We start from the raw sequence: 20,937 nt of genomic DNA, 5'->3' as shown, positions 1-20,937 counted from the left end.
ATAATTTTTTATCATTTTTCACCTCTAAGATTTACTTTGAGCACTGGTCATAGCTAATACTTTCCAGCACTCAAAGACAAGATATAATTGCTAAGCATCATTACTGTAAAACTATACAGGATCCAAGAGGAGACTTGACTTCACCTTTCTACTTTAACAATAAAGCATTTAGACTGTAAGTTTGTCCTCCACCCTGACTAAAGGGTGAGCATTTAGCTGTGGCATATTACAGATTGCCTGTCCCTTCACAGCACCACATAATCCACCGCCTGTTCCCTGTTTGCTGCGCTCACCTACACATGCATGAAGGTCAGGCTTTGAATCCCTTCTCATCCTGCCAGTCCTCAGAACACAGGAATGCCAGGGGGATAATAAGGGATGGATGTCTTTTGCTGCACTGCAAAACAGGCAGCCTGTGCAACCATGAAAGATCACACCTCCATCTGGCCACAGCGTTGCCTACAACTATCTGACACAGCTGCTGTTGACTTCTTACGTTGTCCTGCTAAAAAGAGCTGCACACCACAACTTCAGGTTTCTTAAGTTCCAACTCAACCACATCTCTCTCAAATATATGACAGCAGCAACTTTTCAAAAGGGCAAAGGAGAGGGTCAGCAATTAGAGCCCCAAAAACATACTGGTGCTTAGTCCATACCGTTTCACTTGAGGCACTCTGATCCTCACTGCCCCACCCTGCTACAGTAGACTGGATTTCTGTGCACAAGCTGCATCAGCTACCATGGCCCTCTCTGTGCACTCCCAGAAACGCTTCTGTGGGGTTTTCCAATACAAACCCCATTTCAGGATGCAGAGACAAAAGCGTGCAGCACTGCATCCATGAGGAAAAATATTTCAACACAGCAATGAAAGCACAAAAGCAAGTAGCAATTATCTCAATTCAGGTGTAAGTCATAAGCATGTTTGACAATATTCCTAATTCCCCAAACACCTTTCCCAACAGCCAAAAACAGAAACAAACAGGCTGCTGCTGCTACAAAGGGCCAGGAAGCCCCCAGAATGCAGGCTACACACAAATGCAACTGTTAGGACTATAAAAAGTCAGAAAATCTGGAACTGCAAAGCCTTCCACAAACATGCAAATTAAGAACTACAAAAAGGGAAAAGTGGATGGAGAATGTGAGATTACAGAAAAACACAAAGTACCCCACTTACTGGTAAAATAAATCCCACTGTTTTTTCAACAGTTGATTCTGTTTCAACAGTGAACAACAGATTTAAAAAGTACTGAACCTTTTGTATAAGCCTACCAAAAAAAATCACAATAGTTGCAAATATATGTAGTACTATTTTCAGTTATGATTCACGGCCCTTTCTAGTACCAGAACTAGAGATTATCAATCGAAGTTGCACACAGAGGCTTCAAAACAAACGAAAAGCAGTGCTTCCTCACTTAAAATCCACTGCAGCTGAGGAACTCAATTTGCTACCAAATTCAGTGTCACCAAGCCTGAGACTAATTCCCCCAAGAGACACAAATTGCTACAGGCTGACAGCACACAACAAAGACAGGGAAAGTATATTCTTGTCCTCTTCCCTTTCTGTTATTGACCACTACTGGAGATAAAATACTGAACTAAATGCACCCCTTGACCTTCAGTTATCCCTTCAGTTATTTTTATGCTGTTATGTAATCTGTAGTAAATACATAATACAGCACCCCAAAGCACTGCTATTAAGGACAAAAGAAGCCTAGCCTATTTATCTGGGAGCACTGATGAAGTCTATAGAAGATACATAGATTTTTGGAACACAATATGATAGCAAGGGTCAAGAGTTTTAGAATAGCCTTTCCTTTCAGATAGTAATGTCTGCTTTGGACTGGAATTTGCTTTTCCTGAGTAAGGTAAACTTCTGGCACTAAATCACAAGTAAAAAATGCAGTCTTGCATAATTTCTTTTAATTATTCCTTTTATGACATCATTTTTATATTTTAAGACTACAGAAGAGATCTTTAAAAAAATATAAAAAAAACCCCCACAAAATATAAACCAGTGAGAGTAACTGAATACAATTCTTACTACTGTTTTTAAAATGTCTTTCCATCACCTGACGTGAACTAAATACTTTGGCAATTTTATGTAAGGCATTTTAACTGTGATTCATCTGCAACTATGCTCTTGCATACTAAATAAGCTGAAAACAGTTGGTACTGCATGCTGAGTGACATCCCTGTTTCGCTTAAATCTTCAGACTCCATCTTCATATGGTATTTCTGTTCATTTTAGAAACAATGTATTACACGTTGCACATCTCTGCTTCTGTTTGCCTTTTTTATTCACTAGTACAGATTTGCATTCCAATTTCAGGTGAGTCATTAAGTCCAGTTAAAATGCCAGCTTAAAATGCCAGCCAGGGACTTAATAGTAACAACAAAATCATCTTTTGTTCTTCTTACAACCTAGTAATACCTTGAGAAGACATCTGTGTAGTAACTTGACTAGGACAATAAAGTCTGGCTAGAGGAAGATCTGGCTAGAAGAGCATCTTTGAACTGTACTGAAACAAAATGTGAAAATCTTGAGCTGTTCAAAGCTTACTTAAGGCAGTTTCCGCAAATTAAACAAATCAATTGAGCTAAACCACTCAACATTTTTCTTACTCAAGTTTTTAACTACAAATTCACCGCTTTACCAGAACACAAGACTCAAAACCTGTAAAGTCTTATAATTCATTGTTCTTTCATTATTTTGTTTGTACCAAGAAATCACAATCTTAAACAAATTTAAAAAAAAAATCAATCTGAAATATCACAGTTTTCACAGAACAGACAGAATAACCAGATTGTAAGAATTCATTACCCTCACTTGAAATATTTAATCCAGAATTTTCTACAATAATGATACTATACTGAAGTTCAGGAAGGGAAACAAATAGCTAACTACAATTCAGGATTTTAGAGTCCAAATTAAGAATTTAATTTATGCTAGCATTAGGGACCTTTCTTCCTTGCATATGTCACCATTACTAAGGATGGTCAATCCTACATCCAAGAGCAAATTGCAATGTGATTTGACTTCTCATCCAGAAGGTATCATGTATTGACATACAGCAGCAAGGAAATAACATGTAAATAAACCAACTTTTAAGTACAACTAAAAGCCAGACTAACCACCTATAATATTGGTACATATATAACACAGGATGAAAACACAATTCTACATACATGTAACACAACACATTTCATAGGTGCACACAAAAAACAAACATAAGAGTTAAAAATTACCTCCCAAGTCATCCCCTTGAAAACATTATCTGAGAATTCCTACTTTTATTCAATTCTAATTACAATTTCTTTTTAGACGCTTCAGGAAATCCAAATTTTTTTAATCAGCAGACAAAAAAAAATCCTTCCACCTTGTTAGCCTAGCTTCCTTCTTCTAATGGTTACATGAAATTAAAAGAAATAACTTTTGACGAGTAAATTGATAAAGACTATACAGATGCCAAAGTTCCTTTCAGGTTTTACAGTATATGGATGGAGCAGACAGAGTTTATCCATTAACACTTGAAACTTTGGATAGTTAAATGAACACATTGGTTGCTGTTTCTGCCCATTTAAGTAAAACATTCTACTCAAGTATTATTTTATGTAAGGATGTGTATGCTCCCACACCACCCAGTATAGGAGGGCTCAACCCTTCCAGGTCTCTAGGAGGCATGTATTACAATTATTATTTGGCTATGCACTTTTTCAGAATAACTGCCACGTCCTCCCCTTTAATTTTTTCCTTTAGGAATAGCTTCTCATAAAGAACTTCTTTTTAGTCTTTTTAGCCTATTATGCCATGAACACATGAATCGCAATGCATTCTACTTTAAATTAAATATTACCATTAAAGACCAGCCACTACCTCAAACCAATCAGGCAACCACAACTTAGAACTTTCAACTCAATAACTGTGATGTATCTTTTATCCAACTATGCTATTATTAGCAGTATTACCCATTTTGTACAAAGACATCACCATGTTTCTGATAACAACCATTGAATAAGTTGCAAATAAATTCACCTTTTTTGGTTCAGTCCTCTGTCCAGGAGGCCTTGACTCTCCACGCTGACTTCCAGTATCCTCCCACATAATGTCTGCATTGTATGCTCTCATCTTCAAAGGCACAGCCCTCCAATTCTCCATATTCGAATTCACCAGGAATCCAGAGGAGATGGGAATGAACCCCAAGATATCCTCAGTGTTCCTGGGCACACTACTTCATTTCCCTGTCCCTTGGTCTCATCTCAGCATTCCTCTGCTCTCTGAGGCAGGAATTGTGACACGCTGCACATTTGTGCAGTAGCACCGTGGCACCCTTGCCTCAGCTGAGCCCTCCAGGCACTACAAAATGCAATCAATAACAGTAATTAATTTTGTGCCTTGTTTCCTCTTTTATCCAACTGCTGTGGTCTTTCCTCTGATAACTGAATATACATCACAGCTCTTCATGTTTTGTCCCATTAAGAAAGATATCTATTGCTCTCCTCTCATGCAACCTACCTGTACTGAATTATTTAAGAAAAACACTACAATTGGTTCTCTTTATTCAAATTCTGTCCTGAAATTCATTTCCTTCAGATAAACTTTCATTACTAATTTAAGGTAGCATGCACTACTTCAAACTTACAGGTTAAACAACTAAGAGACAAATACAAGAAGTGTTTCAGAATTAAAATACCAATGTTACATGGAAAATTGGTTTTTTCCATATGCATATATTATCTCTTATCAAACTAACAGGTGACAAGTACAAATCTGAAACCACAGCAGATCTTCCACTACAGATTGGGCCTTCTGACAATGGTTTAAGTTATTTCAAGATTCCTATTGACATTAAACACAGGAAAATGCACAGAAGAAACATTCATGTACTTTCACCCATACTCATAAACACATACACACCCACACAAGCAGTCAAGAGTCCAACAAAGCCAGAGCTCTTTTGGCAAGACAAACCTCAAATGAAAATTAGTGTTTTGTGCCAGCACCACTCATCAACAATTTCGGTGTATCAGTCTCTTAAACACTGAGAACCTATTTCTAGACAGAAAATTCAAGTTCTTTCAACATAACTATCTCTAACATGACTATTTAAGAGCTCCCATTGTGCAGCAGAGACATGAATGTAGAGAAATCACAAGCAACTTGTGCTATTTTAAGTGACTACCAACAGGACTCTTTGAGCAAAAATAAGTCAAATTTGGGTTAAACCACAAGCAGGTCATCTGCACTAGCAAATCACATCACTCCCACTTGGTTGCTTGGTCAACCAGGACAGCACCATGCAAGAAACAGTAAAACATCTCATGAAGATGTTTTAATGTTTTAGTACTTGTCTTAGTATCACGTCAGGCACTGAAACAGTGCCAAACAAAGCCAGATTTGTTACAGCTTGTCTGACAGCTTAGGGACCTCATCCTTACCGAGGAAACTGACAAAAATATTGCTTCAGTTTAGAACCCAAAACATGAAACTTCCCTGCTTCAGGTTAAAAGTCAGATTGTGACAACTCATAGACTGGACTTAGACCATTCAAACAGCGGAAGAAAATCCAGCTTTGCAAATGCAAAGTGATGCAATGTATCTGCAACTATCTGAAGACTCCAAATATTTCTCTGCAAAAGACACTCCGACATTTATTTCTCTCAAATCAAAGCTGACTTAAACACTTTAAATTTTCTATCTTCTTATTTATATATTTGCAGAAATAATTCTGCTTATTCATTGTGGCCATCAGATTAATTGTGCCTTTTCATTTCTCTAATAGTGACAAAATATTTCACATACATATTTTGCATTTTCTAAATGTTCTTTCCTGTAATCTTTTTCTTCTCCTAACAAAGTCTCTTCTGAGGATATATATAGCAGTTAGCTACTGCTCTTAAAAAAAAATGTAGTTAACCTCCTAATGAGAAATACTCACATTTTTGTGGCTTTCTAGGTGTTGTTTCCGGAAAATAAAGAAAAGTCATGTGTCAAGAGGTTTTGTAATTCACTCCAATGTCCAGAGCTGGAACAGGGTAGATATGGACTGAAAATTGGAATTCTGACCCTGTAAGAGTACTCTAATCGCTGACCAATTCAATTCTGCATGTGAACAACTTTTCTTAATTAAGTTTTTCTAAAATGGTACTTTTATGCATTATGAGAAAGTCCTATAGTCATGTTATAGGGCTCAGTACACAATGTCATAGACATTTCATGACATCTTGCTTGGACCAATACAGGTTCTTGCATTGCAAGCTGTACCACAGTTTCACAGATGTCAAGTTGACCAAAGAGGTGGGAGTGATACCTCTGCCAGCTAATCTCTACTAATACTGTTTGTCCCCTGGATCATCTCCAAATCTCCTAACAGCACCTTCTGTCAACATCCAGAATCAGCTCATGAGCACCACATTGTGCTGCATCAATTACAAAATTTTGAATTGACACATCTCTGACTGTCAAAAGCTCATGATGGACTCTGCGCTAACTTCAGCTAGGAATGTGCCTCCCTACAATTACCAACATCCTGCAGCATTGGGCTCATCACAATGCTCTGGCTTTTGTATGTTCCTTGCCTCTACTACTCGGTAAAACTATTTCAACATACGGCATTAAAAATCCAGTCCTTGGCACAATTTACGAATCTGAAAACAAAACAGGCAAAGGACAGCTAAGAGCAGGAGCCACCATCCCTAGACTGGATATTAAGAGAATTACTATTGATGTAAACAAAGTTACACAACGAAAATCTAGTGAATTCTAACACTACTCATTGTCTCATTTGAATTCTCTTGTACAGCCAGGGGAAAAAAAATCCTTGGCCACCAGGAGTTGTGAACTCAGGAGCTTCTGTTAAGAGTTGAAGTAAAAGGTTCATGTTTCCAGCTGAACCTGACAAAACTGCCTTCCATAGACCAGAGGGTTGCATGGGAGAAGCACAATCCATTCCTGATGAGCTTTCTCTTCCTGATGAGAAGTTTGAAGCTACTGCAATTAAAAGAAAATGGGGGATAAATTCCTCCTGGAAGTCAGCACTAAATCTGTGTAGTCCAATTCTGATCTGTTTTCCATCCTGCAGGATTGAGTGGAGTGACATAACTCTCTTCTGTAACAAGATCTCGCTCACCTCATAAGGTGTGGGAAAAGTAGGTATTTTGGGCTACCTTCTAGACCTGTAGTATCAAAGTACACCCAAATTCTTTTCTATTCTCTGACCCAAACTGATGTCAGAGAATAGAAAGATTTAGTACAGCTTTCAGAAAAACATGACCAGTCTTAAAAAAATGTAGTCATTATGATTTTACTATGCTGTAGCTCCTTACCGAGAAACACAAATTACAGACTAGAACTTGCTTTCCACCCTGAAGGGAAAAAAAAAAGAAAGCTATATTTGTTAAATTATAAAACTACTATGAGTTTAAGAGACAATGTTCTCATCTCTTTAGGGCATAAAATCTTTATTATGAAAATATATTACACTTTAAACAAATGTTAAATTTAAAGCGAGAAATATATTAACCTTTACTTCAGCAAGAGTTGGGTTAGAAGAAGAAAAGAATGTAGGTCAGTTTGTAGCAAGAGGTTGTTTATACATGCCTCAATTTTTCGCAAGATCATCCTCTTCAAGACAAAATGCTACCATTTTGAGCTCACCACTCCAGCTCTTCACAATGAAAGAAATACATGTTTTAGAAAGAAAAGTTTTAATTCCAGACATGAGTTACTTTAGACACAAAAAAAGATTCCGAAAACCCCATACACAAATCAAAAAGCACCAACAAAACCAGAAGAGAAAACAAGGCACATTTTCATACAAGTATCACTGTTCTCTTAACTCTGACAAAATTAACTCCAGCGTTTAAGGTGAAAAGAAAAAAAACCACCACAAACTGCTATACAGCATTTCAAGTAAGCACAGTCATGAGACCACGCCAGTTTGGAGTAATTAGCTTCTGATAGAAGTCTCTGAACAAGATAGCTGGAAACTATAGAATAAAACATATGCAAGGGTTCACAGGAAGTTTGGTTATGTGAATGGAAAAACTAGTAAATATGAAGAAACTCACAGACTATTTCAGCAGGATAGAAGCTGGAAATGGTCTGTTACCAGATACTGCCATGCAAACCATGTGCAATCAAGAAAAGTGGTTGAAGTTCTTTCCACTTAAACCTTGCAGTTTTACTGGAAGACAAGAGCTCAAGTGCTGGACCAGGCAGATTAGACAAATGTGAGCAGAAGGCATATTCCTATGCCTATATATTTTTTCATTACCTATTCTACTCCAATCCAAGTGCAAGGCAAATCACTCAGATGAACTCAGAAAACTAGCAGATGCATTTTAATGTTTACCTGATCTCTACAATGAATTTGAAAGTGCACATAATTTTAGCTATTTCGCCACTGCCATAGTTAATACATGAGGCTGAAAAAGCAATGCTGCACAGCAAGAGCTCAGCTCCACAAAGTGCTGATATTCCTAAAATGGACTTTCCTTAGGCTTGCAGACACCAAATAAAAACCACAGGTGCACTGCTGATGTTTCAGAAACTTTGTGACAAGATAATTTCTTACTTTGAAGTATAATTGATACTTTTCTCAGTAACTAAACAGAAGTAATTGCAGTGGTAAATGCTTCAAGACAAACAGATCTCACAACCTTGTAATACAGACCTAGTAAAAAGAAATATTTTTTAAAGGTATTAATTAAAATATGACATTGAAAGTGTAAAAAATAAATAGTAAGAAGCAGCATTTTTGCATGTATCTAGTACCTAAAAAGCAGTATACCCCCAGCATAGATAACTTCCTGAGAAAATGAAACAGTATTTGTAACCTCAAATTCAGGTTAGAGTTGACTTCAGGGTCCATGGTGGACATAATAAAATTTATGCTGGACACAGCAAAAGCACACTCTTAACAAAAAAAACATGCAAATGCAACTCTGCAAGAATATTTATCTTCTTAACAAAGACATCAGGGAGATTTGTAGAAAAAGAAAAACCTAACTTTCTTCTTAGAAAAGAGAAGCACATGAGGGATTATTATCTTTACTGAATTGGACAAGATGATATATCTGAGTGGCACAATTGGAACAATTAACCATTAGATGCAAATATTTTGACAGACAGTTAGCAACATGCATACAATTTTAAACTAATTTTGGAAAAGCCAGGTCATACACTTCTGGCACCTAAGGAAGATGAATATTAATTGTGTTAAAATAGCAGACAAGGAGAAGAATTCAACACATTTAGGCCATTACATACAACAGCACACAACACAATTAGTGTATGATTTAGCTCTGGTTCAAATCTAGAGGAGGTTTGACATAAACATCAGTGAGAACAGAACCAGACTTATAAAAAACATACATGGCCATACAGAGACATCACAGTCATAGATCAACAAATCATTTTCTTTTAAACATTCATTGGAATGTTTAACAGATGAAGAGTAGATTATTCTGCTAGACAACATACTAAAATCAATTAATTTACATTTGATTTCCAGTATCATTTAAGCAAGAGGTAAGAGAGACAGGTTTTTATTTGAAGCAGTCTTCTAATACAGGATTTGTTTTTAGGCTTTTAGCCAAAAAGTGTATTTGTGCCATAAGTATTTTCTTCCAGACTTTTGTTAATAGAATAACCTTTAACAACCTGTTATACCAATCTGCCTGTTTTATGTATTTCTTTCATTTAAAAGATTTATTCCTTAGGCAAGGAAAACGAGATCCAGCTAGAAATTTTGAAAGGAATATAATTATTTTTTTCAGCTGATTACTCTGTAATTGAAAGGTGTACAGTAAGGTTACAAACTCATTTCATTCACAGAACTCCTTGTTTCTCTGCCCCTCCCAATAAAACAAATTACTAGGGTACAACCACTAATAGCAAACCGTAACTTTTGAGTAAGAACTTACTACAACAAAGTGCGCTTCCCAAGCTCTAGATGTGGTTCCAATTGTCAAACTGTAACTCTGTAACAGACATAAATCATCATAAAAAAAAACTCACTCATCAACAGAAGTTATAGAGGTACATGAAGAAGTAATTTTGTTAGCACAGATAAACCCGCACAGTTCACCACCAATTAACCTCATTCCTTCATTGAATATGTGTTCTGACCCACGTTAGTTTATTTTGTTAGTAAATCAAAAAAGTGCAGCAAGGCCTTCCTGTGTAAACAGAAGTGCAAATGCCATGCATAAGAAATAAATGTCCCCCATCGAGTTGGGAAGGTTGAGCACTTCTCATCCACCATTTTAATTGGATTACTTTACAGGATTACAGCCTCAGAAAACTGATACAGTAACTCTCACCTCGAGGTTTTCCTAGCATCAGCAGAAAGTACCTTTGTGCAGAGGGCCAGAGTAAACTATTCCATAAGTCAGGCACAGGATGTGTGGAGCTGATTTATCAAGTCTGAGGGACAGACCCCCAAAACAAGCTGGTTTTGAAGGGAAAAATATTGTCACTGATGTTCTTTTATCTTTACAGCTTGTCAAGAGAAAAATAAACTGTAGAGCAGAAAGCAGAATAAAAAATGGGCATAAAACAGAATGCATCTAATTCTGCTTCAGTAACAGATTTCTAGTATAAGAAAGGAAAAAATTCAGAAAATTCAGCTGCAATTGCAGCTGACATACAAATTATGAGATAGAATCCAATCAGAAATTTCAAAAGAAAAAACAGCAATACATTACTTCTGACATAATCAGAATAAAGTGATGCTTGTAACATTTTCAACATAATATGTCTATGTTGCAACTTGATATACCTTTAAACCACATCCATTTAATTTTCAGTAGATTAAACGAGGTATGAGAATTCCAAGGTCAGATGGGTGAAAAAAAATCAAATATGCTTTCAGCTGCTTGAAGTCAATAAACAAGTGTAAATATTCCAGTATTTTAAAATGCAGTTATACAGTATTTTGCTGAACTGAGCAACACATCTCACCTGGAAAAAGATACCTCCATTCACCTTTAGGAACATGAAAATCTAATTCTCACTACCTAATTGCTCATTTTTCACCTCCCACTCATGGAAAATTGAAGTGTTTCTTTTTGCATCTAAACTTGAATAACACTTTCTATGCATAAGCTGGTTTGTTGGTTTTTTCTTTTTTTTTTTTTTCCTGAAAAGCCAGGCAACAAACTATGCCTCTCAAAAGGATGACAAAGCTCACCTGCAAATTATGGCATCCTTCCCTCCTACACTCCATCCCTCTCCCTTTCTAAACAAATTATATTCAGTTGAAATTGAAGATTTCAGAGTCTTTCAGTTCAGTAAGATGAAGCTTTCCAGGGGTGAGGCATGCAAAGGAATAGAGAAAGAAAATGCAAACTAATCATACATCAAGATAAATGATGTTCTGAATACATTTTACTGAAATTCTTGTGATAATTTATGATATCGTAGTAAACTTTGTGTGACATTTTTAAAACACTTATTTTCTTGTTCTGAGAGATTTTAAAATACTTGTTTTCTTTTTCTGAGAGAACAAAAGAACAAAACCTTGACCTTTGTCAGGCCAAGAGTAAAATTAAAAAGAAAAAAAGAAGATAGAAAGAAATTCCAAATCTAAGAGATCCCTTAAAAAAAAAAAAAAAAAAAACAAAAAAAAAAAAAAAAAAAACACAAAACCCACATAACTTTCTATGATTTTGAATAAATTCTTAAATTCATAACTATACACAATAGCAAGTCCTACCACAGGCTTAGGTTGAAGCTGTGCCACACTTAAAATCAGGAAGAGCCATCAAACCCAATACTGGAAGAGAAGGATCTCAGTGGCTCTGACAAGACCAAGGAAAAGTGACAGGGATTAAACAAAGTTTTGGACTCAGACCTTGAAACTCCAAAGAAAAGCAAGTTAAAATGAACCAGAAGATAGGGCAGAGAACAAACACAGTACCCTTCTTGTAAATGATACTGCTAACAGATTCCAGAAATGGACTTGGAGGCATAACATTAAGATATTCTGAAACAATCCAAAAATGCAATGTTTCTTCTGTAGGATTTCAGGAACCTTCTCAAATCAAAGAAAATTTATAGGATATTTTTACAAGAACCCTGGTCAGATCAAAATGAAGACCAGGCCTCCATTGATTCTTCTGCCATTGACGTACGACTAGCAAAAGTAGTAACTCTTTAAATACATAATTCATTATATGAGACGCATTAGAAGTCATTAAAGACTAAATAATAACGCTGACATATCTGATCAGGCAGTCAGACCATCATGTAAAGACCAACTGAAAAACATCTTGGGGTATTGACTCATTAATTTACAAGCTTACCCTACTGAAATTCAGTTAACAATGATGACATTTGAGTTACCTGGATTTACCTGTGTAGCTATCACCCTCCTGCAATTACTAAATAGTGGACTAGTGGTTTTTCTTTCACTCATAAGCTTTTCTGAAGGACCCAAGACTACATAATTCCAAGACTACAATAGACTAGGCACACTGCAGACACAGGCAGCTGAGCCCAGCAGAGCTTGGTGGAGCTGGTGTGGCACAAAGTCAAAGCCCAGCAGACTTGGCATGGCACAGAATGAACCTTTGCTTTCTGTGTTAGCTGGGGTAGAGCAAAAAAACCAAAAACCACATTTATTTAATACAGGCTTTTAAGAGAAGATTAATCCAACTCTTAAGCAACAAAGAGCTATTAAGTTATCCGTAACACCAGAAGAAAGAAAGAAATGGGGATGGAGAGAACTTACTGAGTATTTCCCTGCATCACATACTGATTTTTTTTTACTTTCCACTTGCATGGAAAAGGGAATATGCATTCTATCTCCCTGGTACTTGCCATAAAGACTACAAACACACATAACTATCTATGCATTAGCATTGCAAAATCCACTTCATAAATGGGCAGAAAATAGACAAAAATATGAAGTCGCAAGATTGACACTTATTTTTTGGCAAATCCACAGTGTTAGGAGCACACAGAATTCTTGTGACTGTTGCAGGGCTAGGAATTCTTATCTATCTGTACAGATATTTAGGTTGCTTCTGTCCCCATTGGAACCAAATGCTTTCACAAAGGCAGCCTTAGGATGAAGACCACGTGTCTGCAGAGAAAGTTTTAACAATCTGGCTTGTGCTTAGCATGTTAGTTCTAACTAAATTATTTCCCAGTTTCACAGCTAGGAAATAAACACACAGTAGGTGATGTTCAAATGTTTATCAGCATGGCTACATGCCTGATGTACAATGAGGATCAGTTACCAGTGAATGGATCCTACATCCAGAAGTTTACTGAGTCTTACTGCAGATCTATCCAATTGCCTAGGCTTACTCTGAAAACTCTAAAAATTCCATTCATTCCTCCACCTAAATTTATATACAAGGAGTTCTGCTTGCCCATCACAGGAATGAAGATGTTCATACACCACGGGAATTGTGTGGCACATTCAGCAAAGGAAAATATATTCCTGTTTCTGAAGCCAAAGAATGCATCCCACACAAATCCCAGGTACTTGTTTTTTCCAGCTTTGCCTGGTTTAAAATGAAGAAATATAGCTGTAAGAGACAGCCATTTCTGGCTTGATTCCATTAATACAACTCCACATTCTGGCAACCTCCAGGAAAACTCACAGACAGCCAATGCAAATTTTGTGTTGCTTTCTTTCATCATTCCTTTGAAAAAAGGATTTAAGCAGAGATATACTTCAAATTCAGTGCACCCAGTTTTCACATCAGAATTCCAGAGAGGCTTTCAGAGCAGTAGCGAGATAAGACATGCCAGTGTTTGACATTTGGTTCTGCTAGCTAATATCCTTCAGATATTATTTCCCACAGTCAAGTAAAACACAACTAGGTAACACAGGTCTGTTGTGATGCAGCATTATTACTCAAATCCTCTGGGAAGCCGTCTCACAAAACACAATGATCTCATCACTCCAACTCAGTGACAAAAAAACTTGTCCTGAACCAAAATGTCATCCACGTTAAAAATTAACTGACCCATGCATCTTACAGAATGGTACCTTGTTGATTTTTGCCAAAGTCCCTCTAGGAAGTCTAATATACTTATACTTTTTTTCAAGTACATGACAGTTATAAGGAAGTCATTCCTGACTATGATAAACATTAAAGTACACCACAACACTGAAGGAACGACATCATCTTTTTATTTACAATTTTATGTAGCTGCTAGTGCAAATCTTCTTATAAACACATCTACTTTAAATCTGACCATTTGAGCACTACATTTACAGAGGAATTGCAGCTGTCACGTAAGTTAACATATAAGTTCATGTTATGACACCTTACCTATCATATCTTTCCCTTTACTAACAGAAGGCCTTTAGACACCACTTTGTTTTTATTTAGCAATGCTGAGAAGCTATGAAAAGCTTCTACTAAATCACATGCCTCAAAAACATTTGTTCCAACCTATAGCAGCTGAGTAACATCACTGGGCTCAAGAAGCAGCAACACATTTGAAGAGTTTAAGCCCTTCACCTCACAAGTTGCTCTGTGGTTATTAGGTTAAAAAAAAAAAAAAAAAAAACAAAAAAAAAAAGTTCTTCAACAACTGAATCCATAATTAGTTAATGAATCTCACACTTAATAACAAGGGACTACAGTATAAAACTACACTGCACTAAAACCACATGGGAGCTGTTGCTAGTCTTTGTTAGGAAACTGGGGTGACCTCTTGTGATGGTGCAGGCAGTGCCCTTAAGCTGCTCTATTTCTTACAAGGAGAACAAAGAAGTACCACAGCTGTGCCTCTGATGGTCACAGGATATTGCAGTAAGTTCCATATTGCTGTTGGTGCCTATAAAAAAGGGCCGAAACTGTTATCAAAACTAATTCCTTTATGCCTTTCCTCAGCCACTGAGATGCATCAGGCAGACACAGAGGCCCTCCATTTCCAGAGTGGTACAGACAACACAGCCACACATGGCAGAAGTGCCATACACCTGCAAAACAGGTCTAGCAGAATACAAACTGCAGACTGAAAATGATGCCAGGCTATCCTAACTTTGCTACTGGGAGAAATTCCAGAGTACAGCTGTGTCAAACAAACACAGTAAGAAGTTCAAATTATTTCAATCGCCCTGGTAAAATGTGGTCATTTTACAGTTCAGTTATTGATGTATCAATACCAAATGAAAGAAATTTACATCACTGAAGTTTTATAAGGAAGTATAAGAATATATGCACTTCTTGATTTTCCTTCTGACATCCACACAAAGCTTCATTTCAGTCAGATCAGGAAATTTAAGCAAAAGCATAGGGGTAATTCAGAAAACAATACCAAAACTAATACAGATTTTCAACATGAATCAAAAATCAGAAGAAAAATATTTCTGTCTTTTTAGTTTAATTCACATACTTCCTGAGGTCAGTCCACTGTCAGTACTTCTCCACACAGCTTCCAATTTTCTACCTTGATTCAGAGAAATACTTCAATAAATCCATATCCCTGCTAAAGAAAGATTGGCTTATTTTCTTGAATTAGAATCATCCTGTGCACTTTGCACACAGCATTTAAGAGGAAAATCCACCTTTAAAATATTCCTGTAATAATATAGCACATAAATAGGGGAGTACAAGTCAGACACAGCTCTCATGCCCATCCTAAATCTTGGGTCAGAAATAAGTGGTATTCTCTCTTTACAGTCTGTCCACATTTTAAGTTCCTATGATGGATTTTCCTCAGGTCTTCACAATTCCAAAAAGCAGAATGCATCAAAACATCTTCAGACTCTGACAGGAAATGCAACTCCATCTCTCAGAATATCAGTCAGCCAACTCACAGGGCTATCAAGAAGCTTCCCTGGTGGACCAACTATTAGCTACAGAGTTTCCCCAGCTGCCTTCTCACACATCAAATACAGACAACTTCCAGATGCAGAACATGGGACAAGACAGTACACGCACTAGACAAGTGATTTCATCCACTAATATAATCTTAAACGTGGCATAAAATGTTTAGCAACCGATTTTGGAATAAAAAAAAATTATACCTGAAAGGTTCACATGTAATCTCCAAAAAAGAAATGGACTGCATGTCCTAGCTAAAACCCCTTCACTACAAACAAGCTGTCCAGCTCAATTCCAAAATAGAATTTGAGATCATATTCAGTATCTGTACTGCAGTGCAGTGCCTTAGAGAGGAAGGTACAAATGCTGCAATCTCAGCCACGCCATCCCTCACATGAGCTGTTAAACAGTGGTCTCTTGTGCCAGTCCCTGGTGTATCTTCAAAAGTCACATACTGACAAGTACAAGAAACACTTTTTTAAATAAACAAAGGATTTCCAAAGTGGGTTTTGGCATATTTTAATTCTAAAATAGCTTCTAATAGCCAAGATTGCTTTTGAGCATTTTCTTTTTGTGCATTCTGACAATTGTATGTTTGATGACTGCAGCTACCAGTATCTCACATATTTTGATAAACCCCTTTAAAAGATAAGCAGCACATAAAAAGCAGTGAGGGATTTTTAAAAAAAAAGCACCACTTTTTTTTTCTTTTCTGTTTCACTGAGAGACTTGCATAATTCTTCTACTGTTGAGTTACGTCTCTTAAAATAATCTTCAGATCTTGTTTCTTCTGGTTCCTTTCATGTCCTCTAATTCCACAGAATCTTCATGTAGGATGGCATGTAAGTGTACAACTTTTAGTCAGATATAAAGTGGCACACATTGTTTAAATGCTGCTCAAATGAGAATTATCTGGAACAGAAGAGACTCTGAAATCACAGAACTGCTGTCCTTGAAATGTGAACACAGCATTCTTCATTTCAAACTTCTCTGCCATAAACTTCATTCTAAAACCCAGCATTGAGTGAATAAAAATCTTTTGCATGTCAAACAGGAATAATAAGTAATGTTTAAATTTGTTTCAAACTACTCTTCCAGCATTGCAAAGCACACTTACACTTTCCACTGGCAGTAACACTCAGAACTATTAATTCCATGTAGAAAATAAAACACCAGAGAATACATTCACACAAGCAAGAGGTTCTGTTTTACTGCAAGCTAATTTAAAAAATTTGAAAAAGGCATTAGAAGAGAGTGCAACATAGAATGCTAGCATTCAAACCTTTAAAGAAAAAAAAAAAAAAAGAGATGGAAAGAGACGATGACTCCATCAGTCCTGGGGAACATGTGCTGCTCACGCTGATTACGCCTCTGATTCCTGACAGGCATGGTAGTCATCACTGTCTCAGAAGACAGTGAAAAAAAACATAACCCTGTCAGCCCTACTTCAGCATGTCCTGTTGGTGTCTCCTACCATAAACAGCTAAAAGCAGACCTGCCTCTAATTTAAGAAACTCCACAACTCTAGAAAACCAAACTGGCATCAGGAACATCACAAGATCAAATAGCTAAATTACACGTTTCCCATCACTTTTAGGTACATCTTGCTCCTGAAAGTCAGGACACCTTTAAAAAATATAAGGGACAAATATAAGCACTATTTTTTTGAAATCTTGCAATTGGTTTTAATCCTCTCACCAGCTTGCTACCCCTTTTCTTGCAAAGGCCTTCCCTTCTGGGCGTTCTGTGTCACAAAAAACAGTCCTTGTACGTGTATATTAAGGAAGGAGCCTATGCATTTAGGGGAAAATATTTTCTGTTTTCTCCTGGAACTTGGAATTGTTTTCACCCTCCTCAAATTACACATCCTAATAAAAATAAAACCAAACAAATAAAAACCAGGTGATTTCTGTATTAATTATGAATATTTTAGATTCTTCACTGTAAAGACCAAACAGTGAAATCTATATACCCTTGATCTTTCAAGTACTACAAAACAAAAAACAAATTCCCCTACAGGGAAGAGGTCCTGCCTGGACACACAACTAATAAACACACAGCAGGATACTTGTTAACCTTCGCTTCTCCTGCACAGTACGTGTTTATTCCATGGGAGAAGTCAGGAGAATGGATATCCAAGCCTAAAAAAGGCCACACATAATACAAGGTCACCTCCACCTGCAGCATTTGGCAAACTAATGAGGGAGATCCCTGTTTCCAGAGAAGCAAGTAATTTACAGGACTACAGAAGCGCTCCTTGAGGAGAACCGAGCAACACAGAGCTGAGCTCCAGTCTGTCCAAGGTTGTCCCAAACAGTGTAAGCTCTGATGCTTCCAGAAATACAGGGCATTAATAGGTTGTGTTCATGTCTCAGAAATGACATACCAAACTCAAATTATAACCAAAAGAATCAAAAATCTATCCTAGACAGCAGAATTTGCAGGAGCTAATGCTTAATGCCACTTTACCAAAACAAAGAAGCAAGTAAAGAGGAGGAATCATTAGACATATAGGAATGTGTGAAGAAGAGAGAAAAATCGAAATTTCCAATAAACATGTGGCAAAAATACAAATTCAGTTTAGTAGCTTCATGCAAATAAAGGGCATTTTTAATAGAGTATAATCTCATGTGCAATTTTAAACATTAAAAAATACAGTGTTTACATTCCAGATAGACTCTAAAGATTTTAGGAAGTTTGTCAGGTCCCACCAAAAAAAGAAAATATGAAGAGCACTGTTTACATGTAGTAGGCCTACAGATGTCATTCTCAAAGTATTGAAAGCACAGAATGCTTTTGCTTGCATACAGTGTTATTTGAAAAGTTCTCGTTTACCTACAAAACATTTATGAATCCATCTGTCCCTAATCAGTATTTTAATAATAAATAAAAAGAAAAGCTGCAGTAATTACCAGGGCAATATCAAACTTCCAATGCTTTCTACCAATGGCATGCAGAAAGTTGCTCACATCTAATAGCTTTAGAGACCACTAATCCAAGCCTTCGAACAATAAAAGTGGAAGAGTACATAAAAAAAAAAAAAAGCACTGACTTTTCCAAGTAATGCTCATACCTTGGACAAGGTGGAAGGAAAAGAAGAGTAAAAATCACTGCTTACACACCCCTACAGATTATATGGGTTTCTCAGGCCTTTTTGATTAAACTACACAACATGCCTCCCCAAAGCCTCAGTTTACCATATTCAAGGTCATTTTACCACTGGTGAAACATGCTAAACATTTTCAAGTATTATCTAAGACTGGGTCTGCCAAATCTGTATCAAGCCTGACACACATTATCAGGAGTGCTGTTTTACATAACATGCTGCTGCTGTCAGGTGCTGGAGTTTAACATCACTGTAGATGTGCTGAGCTGTATTAGCATGCTCAATGCTTCTCCTTCCCTATTAAGCATTCAGATAACATGAACTAAGCTTAACATTCACGCCTGCAGTAAGGCTGCCATGGTACAAGTCTTCCAAAAATCTTTACCAGTGAAAAGTAAAAACGCCCGTAAATTTAGATGACAAATTTTATGACAAATTTTCTTTCACAGAAATATTTTTCTGTTTTGTCTTTAGGTGTTAGGCAACACTACAATACAAGTCACATAATGCTGACAGGAAAAAAAAGTTGCCGATCTTCGTGACAATGTTGCGTAACAGCTGTATTTTCTGTAAAATCAGATTTTCTAAGAATCCTCAAACAAATAAAAAAAATTAACACCAAGGTATACATGTACTATTGTGCGGTTTCTGATAGAAATGGAAGACAACTGAGAACCAGGATTCTTCATGCCACAAACAGCACATGAATATGTTTCACATACACTATGTTGCTTTCTTTCCACCCCCATTTAGATGTATTTTCTTACAAGCCACTGAACGTGAACGTTTTCTAAATCAGACTGTACTAAATAAAAGGGAAGTTAAGCTTTATCCTACAGTTTCAGTGTTTCCAGCTCTACTTAACAAATGTCTCAGCAATTTTTCCTCAAACTGTGGCACGGTTTGTATACACCCCCATTCTAGATGCAGATGCCTATCTGTAAACTTGCTAGGATTGTGCACATAAAAGGCACTTGGGAGATGGCCGAGAAGATAAATAAAAGCATTGCTTGAAGAAACATAATCCAGATAAGCATTAGATGCAGCAGTCCCGATGCATTAATTAAACGGAAGGAAGAAGCGCTCTAGCGCCTTAACATGCTCTGGACCGAAGTAACGAAAGGATGCGCACGCCAGAAAAAGCCGTATTAGTCCGTGCCCGGCGAGGAGAACGCCTGCAAGTTAGTGGGAACCTCCGTGGGGAGGGGACAGGGTGAGAGAGGTGGGGTTTTTTCCCCAAGCCTATTTTTGCCAAGGGAGCGTGATTGCAGTTTTCGCGCTGGGGACGGCTGCTCGGTTAGTCCCTGCAGTAGGCGCACACAGCGCGGCCGGGAAGGCAGCGCGGAGCGGGGCTGCTGCTGGGGAGGCAGCGCGGACAGGGGCTGCTGCTGCTGCTGCTGGGGAGGCGCCGCTCGCCCCCGCCCGCCCGGCCCTCACCCCGCCCGGCCCTCACGCTGCCCGGGTGCTCCCGCCCGGGCCGAGCACGGCCGCTCGCCCCTCCCGGCGCGGCCACCCGGCTCTCGCCCCCCGCCCGGCCACGGAGCCACACGCTGCCAGGTGGAGAGGGACGGGGCCGGGGCTCCGGAGCCCGCTCCAAGCTGCCCCCGCCCGGCTCCCACCCCGGCCGGTCCGGGCGTCGCCCCCACAGCCCCGGCCCGCCCCGGCGCGGAGGTGAGGGAGGCAAGCGCGGCGCTTACAGTTCGCAGGAACTGGATCTCGTCCTCGCCCTCGCCCCCCTCAGCCATGGCTGCCCCTGTCTCTCCTTCTGCCGGGCGCTGCTCCCGGTGCCCGGGCGGGCGGCGGCGGCGGTCGCTCCCCGCGGGCCGGCGGCAGGAGGCTCACGGCCGCACCGGGCTGGGGCAAGTGCGAGGGCGGCGGAGCCGGCGGCCCCAGCCCGGCCCTGGCTGCGAGCGGGTGCGGGTGCCCGTGCGCCTGCAGCAGGTTGGCAACGCTGCCCGGCTGCCTGTGCCTGCCGCGGGGAGGGGGATGCGATTAACCGGGGGAGGAGGGGAGGCGGAGCTCCGGCCCCCCCGCCG

At 38.6% G+C, this 20,937-nt stretch overlaps 1 protein-coding gene across 4 annotated transcripts in view; it reads right to left on the bottom strand.

Annotated features, from left to right (window-relative positions):
• RYR2 (ryanodine receptor 2) overlaps positions 1 to 20,701 on the bottom strand; it is a 379,393-nt gene extending 358,692 nt beyond the window's left edge. For all 4 annotated transcript variants that reach the window (XM_058020341.1, XM_058020342.1, XM_058020343.1 and 1 more), the window contains exon 1: positions 20,599 to 20,701. In XM_058020341.1, coding sequence (XP_057876324.1) covers positions 20,599 to 20,646 — 48 coding nt within the window. In that variant the 5' untranslated portion in view covers positions 20,647 to 20,701. The remainder of the gene's footprint in view (positions 1 to 20,598) is intronic.
• Between the last annotated feature and the right edge of the window lie 236 nt (positions 20,702 to 20,937).

The sequence above is a fragment of the Melospiza georgiana genome, chromosome 3 (genome assembly GCF_028018845.1).
Source record: "Melospiza georgiana isolate bMelGeo1 chromosome 3, bMelGeo1.pri, whole genome shotgun sequence".
NCBI classification, from domain to species: domain Eukaryota; kingdom Metazoa; phylum Chordata; class Aves; order Passeriformes; family Passerellidae; genus Melospiza; species Melospiza georgiana.
The sequence above is the reverse complement of the archived record's forward strand: the minus strand, read 5'-3'. Positions and strand labels throughout refer to the sequence as shown.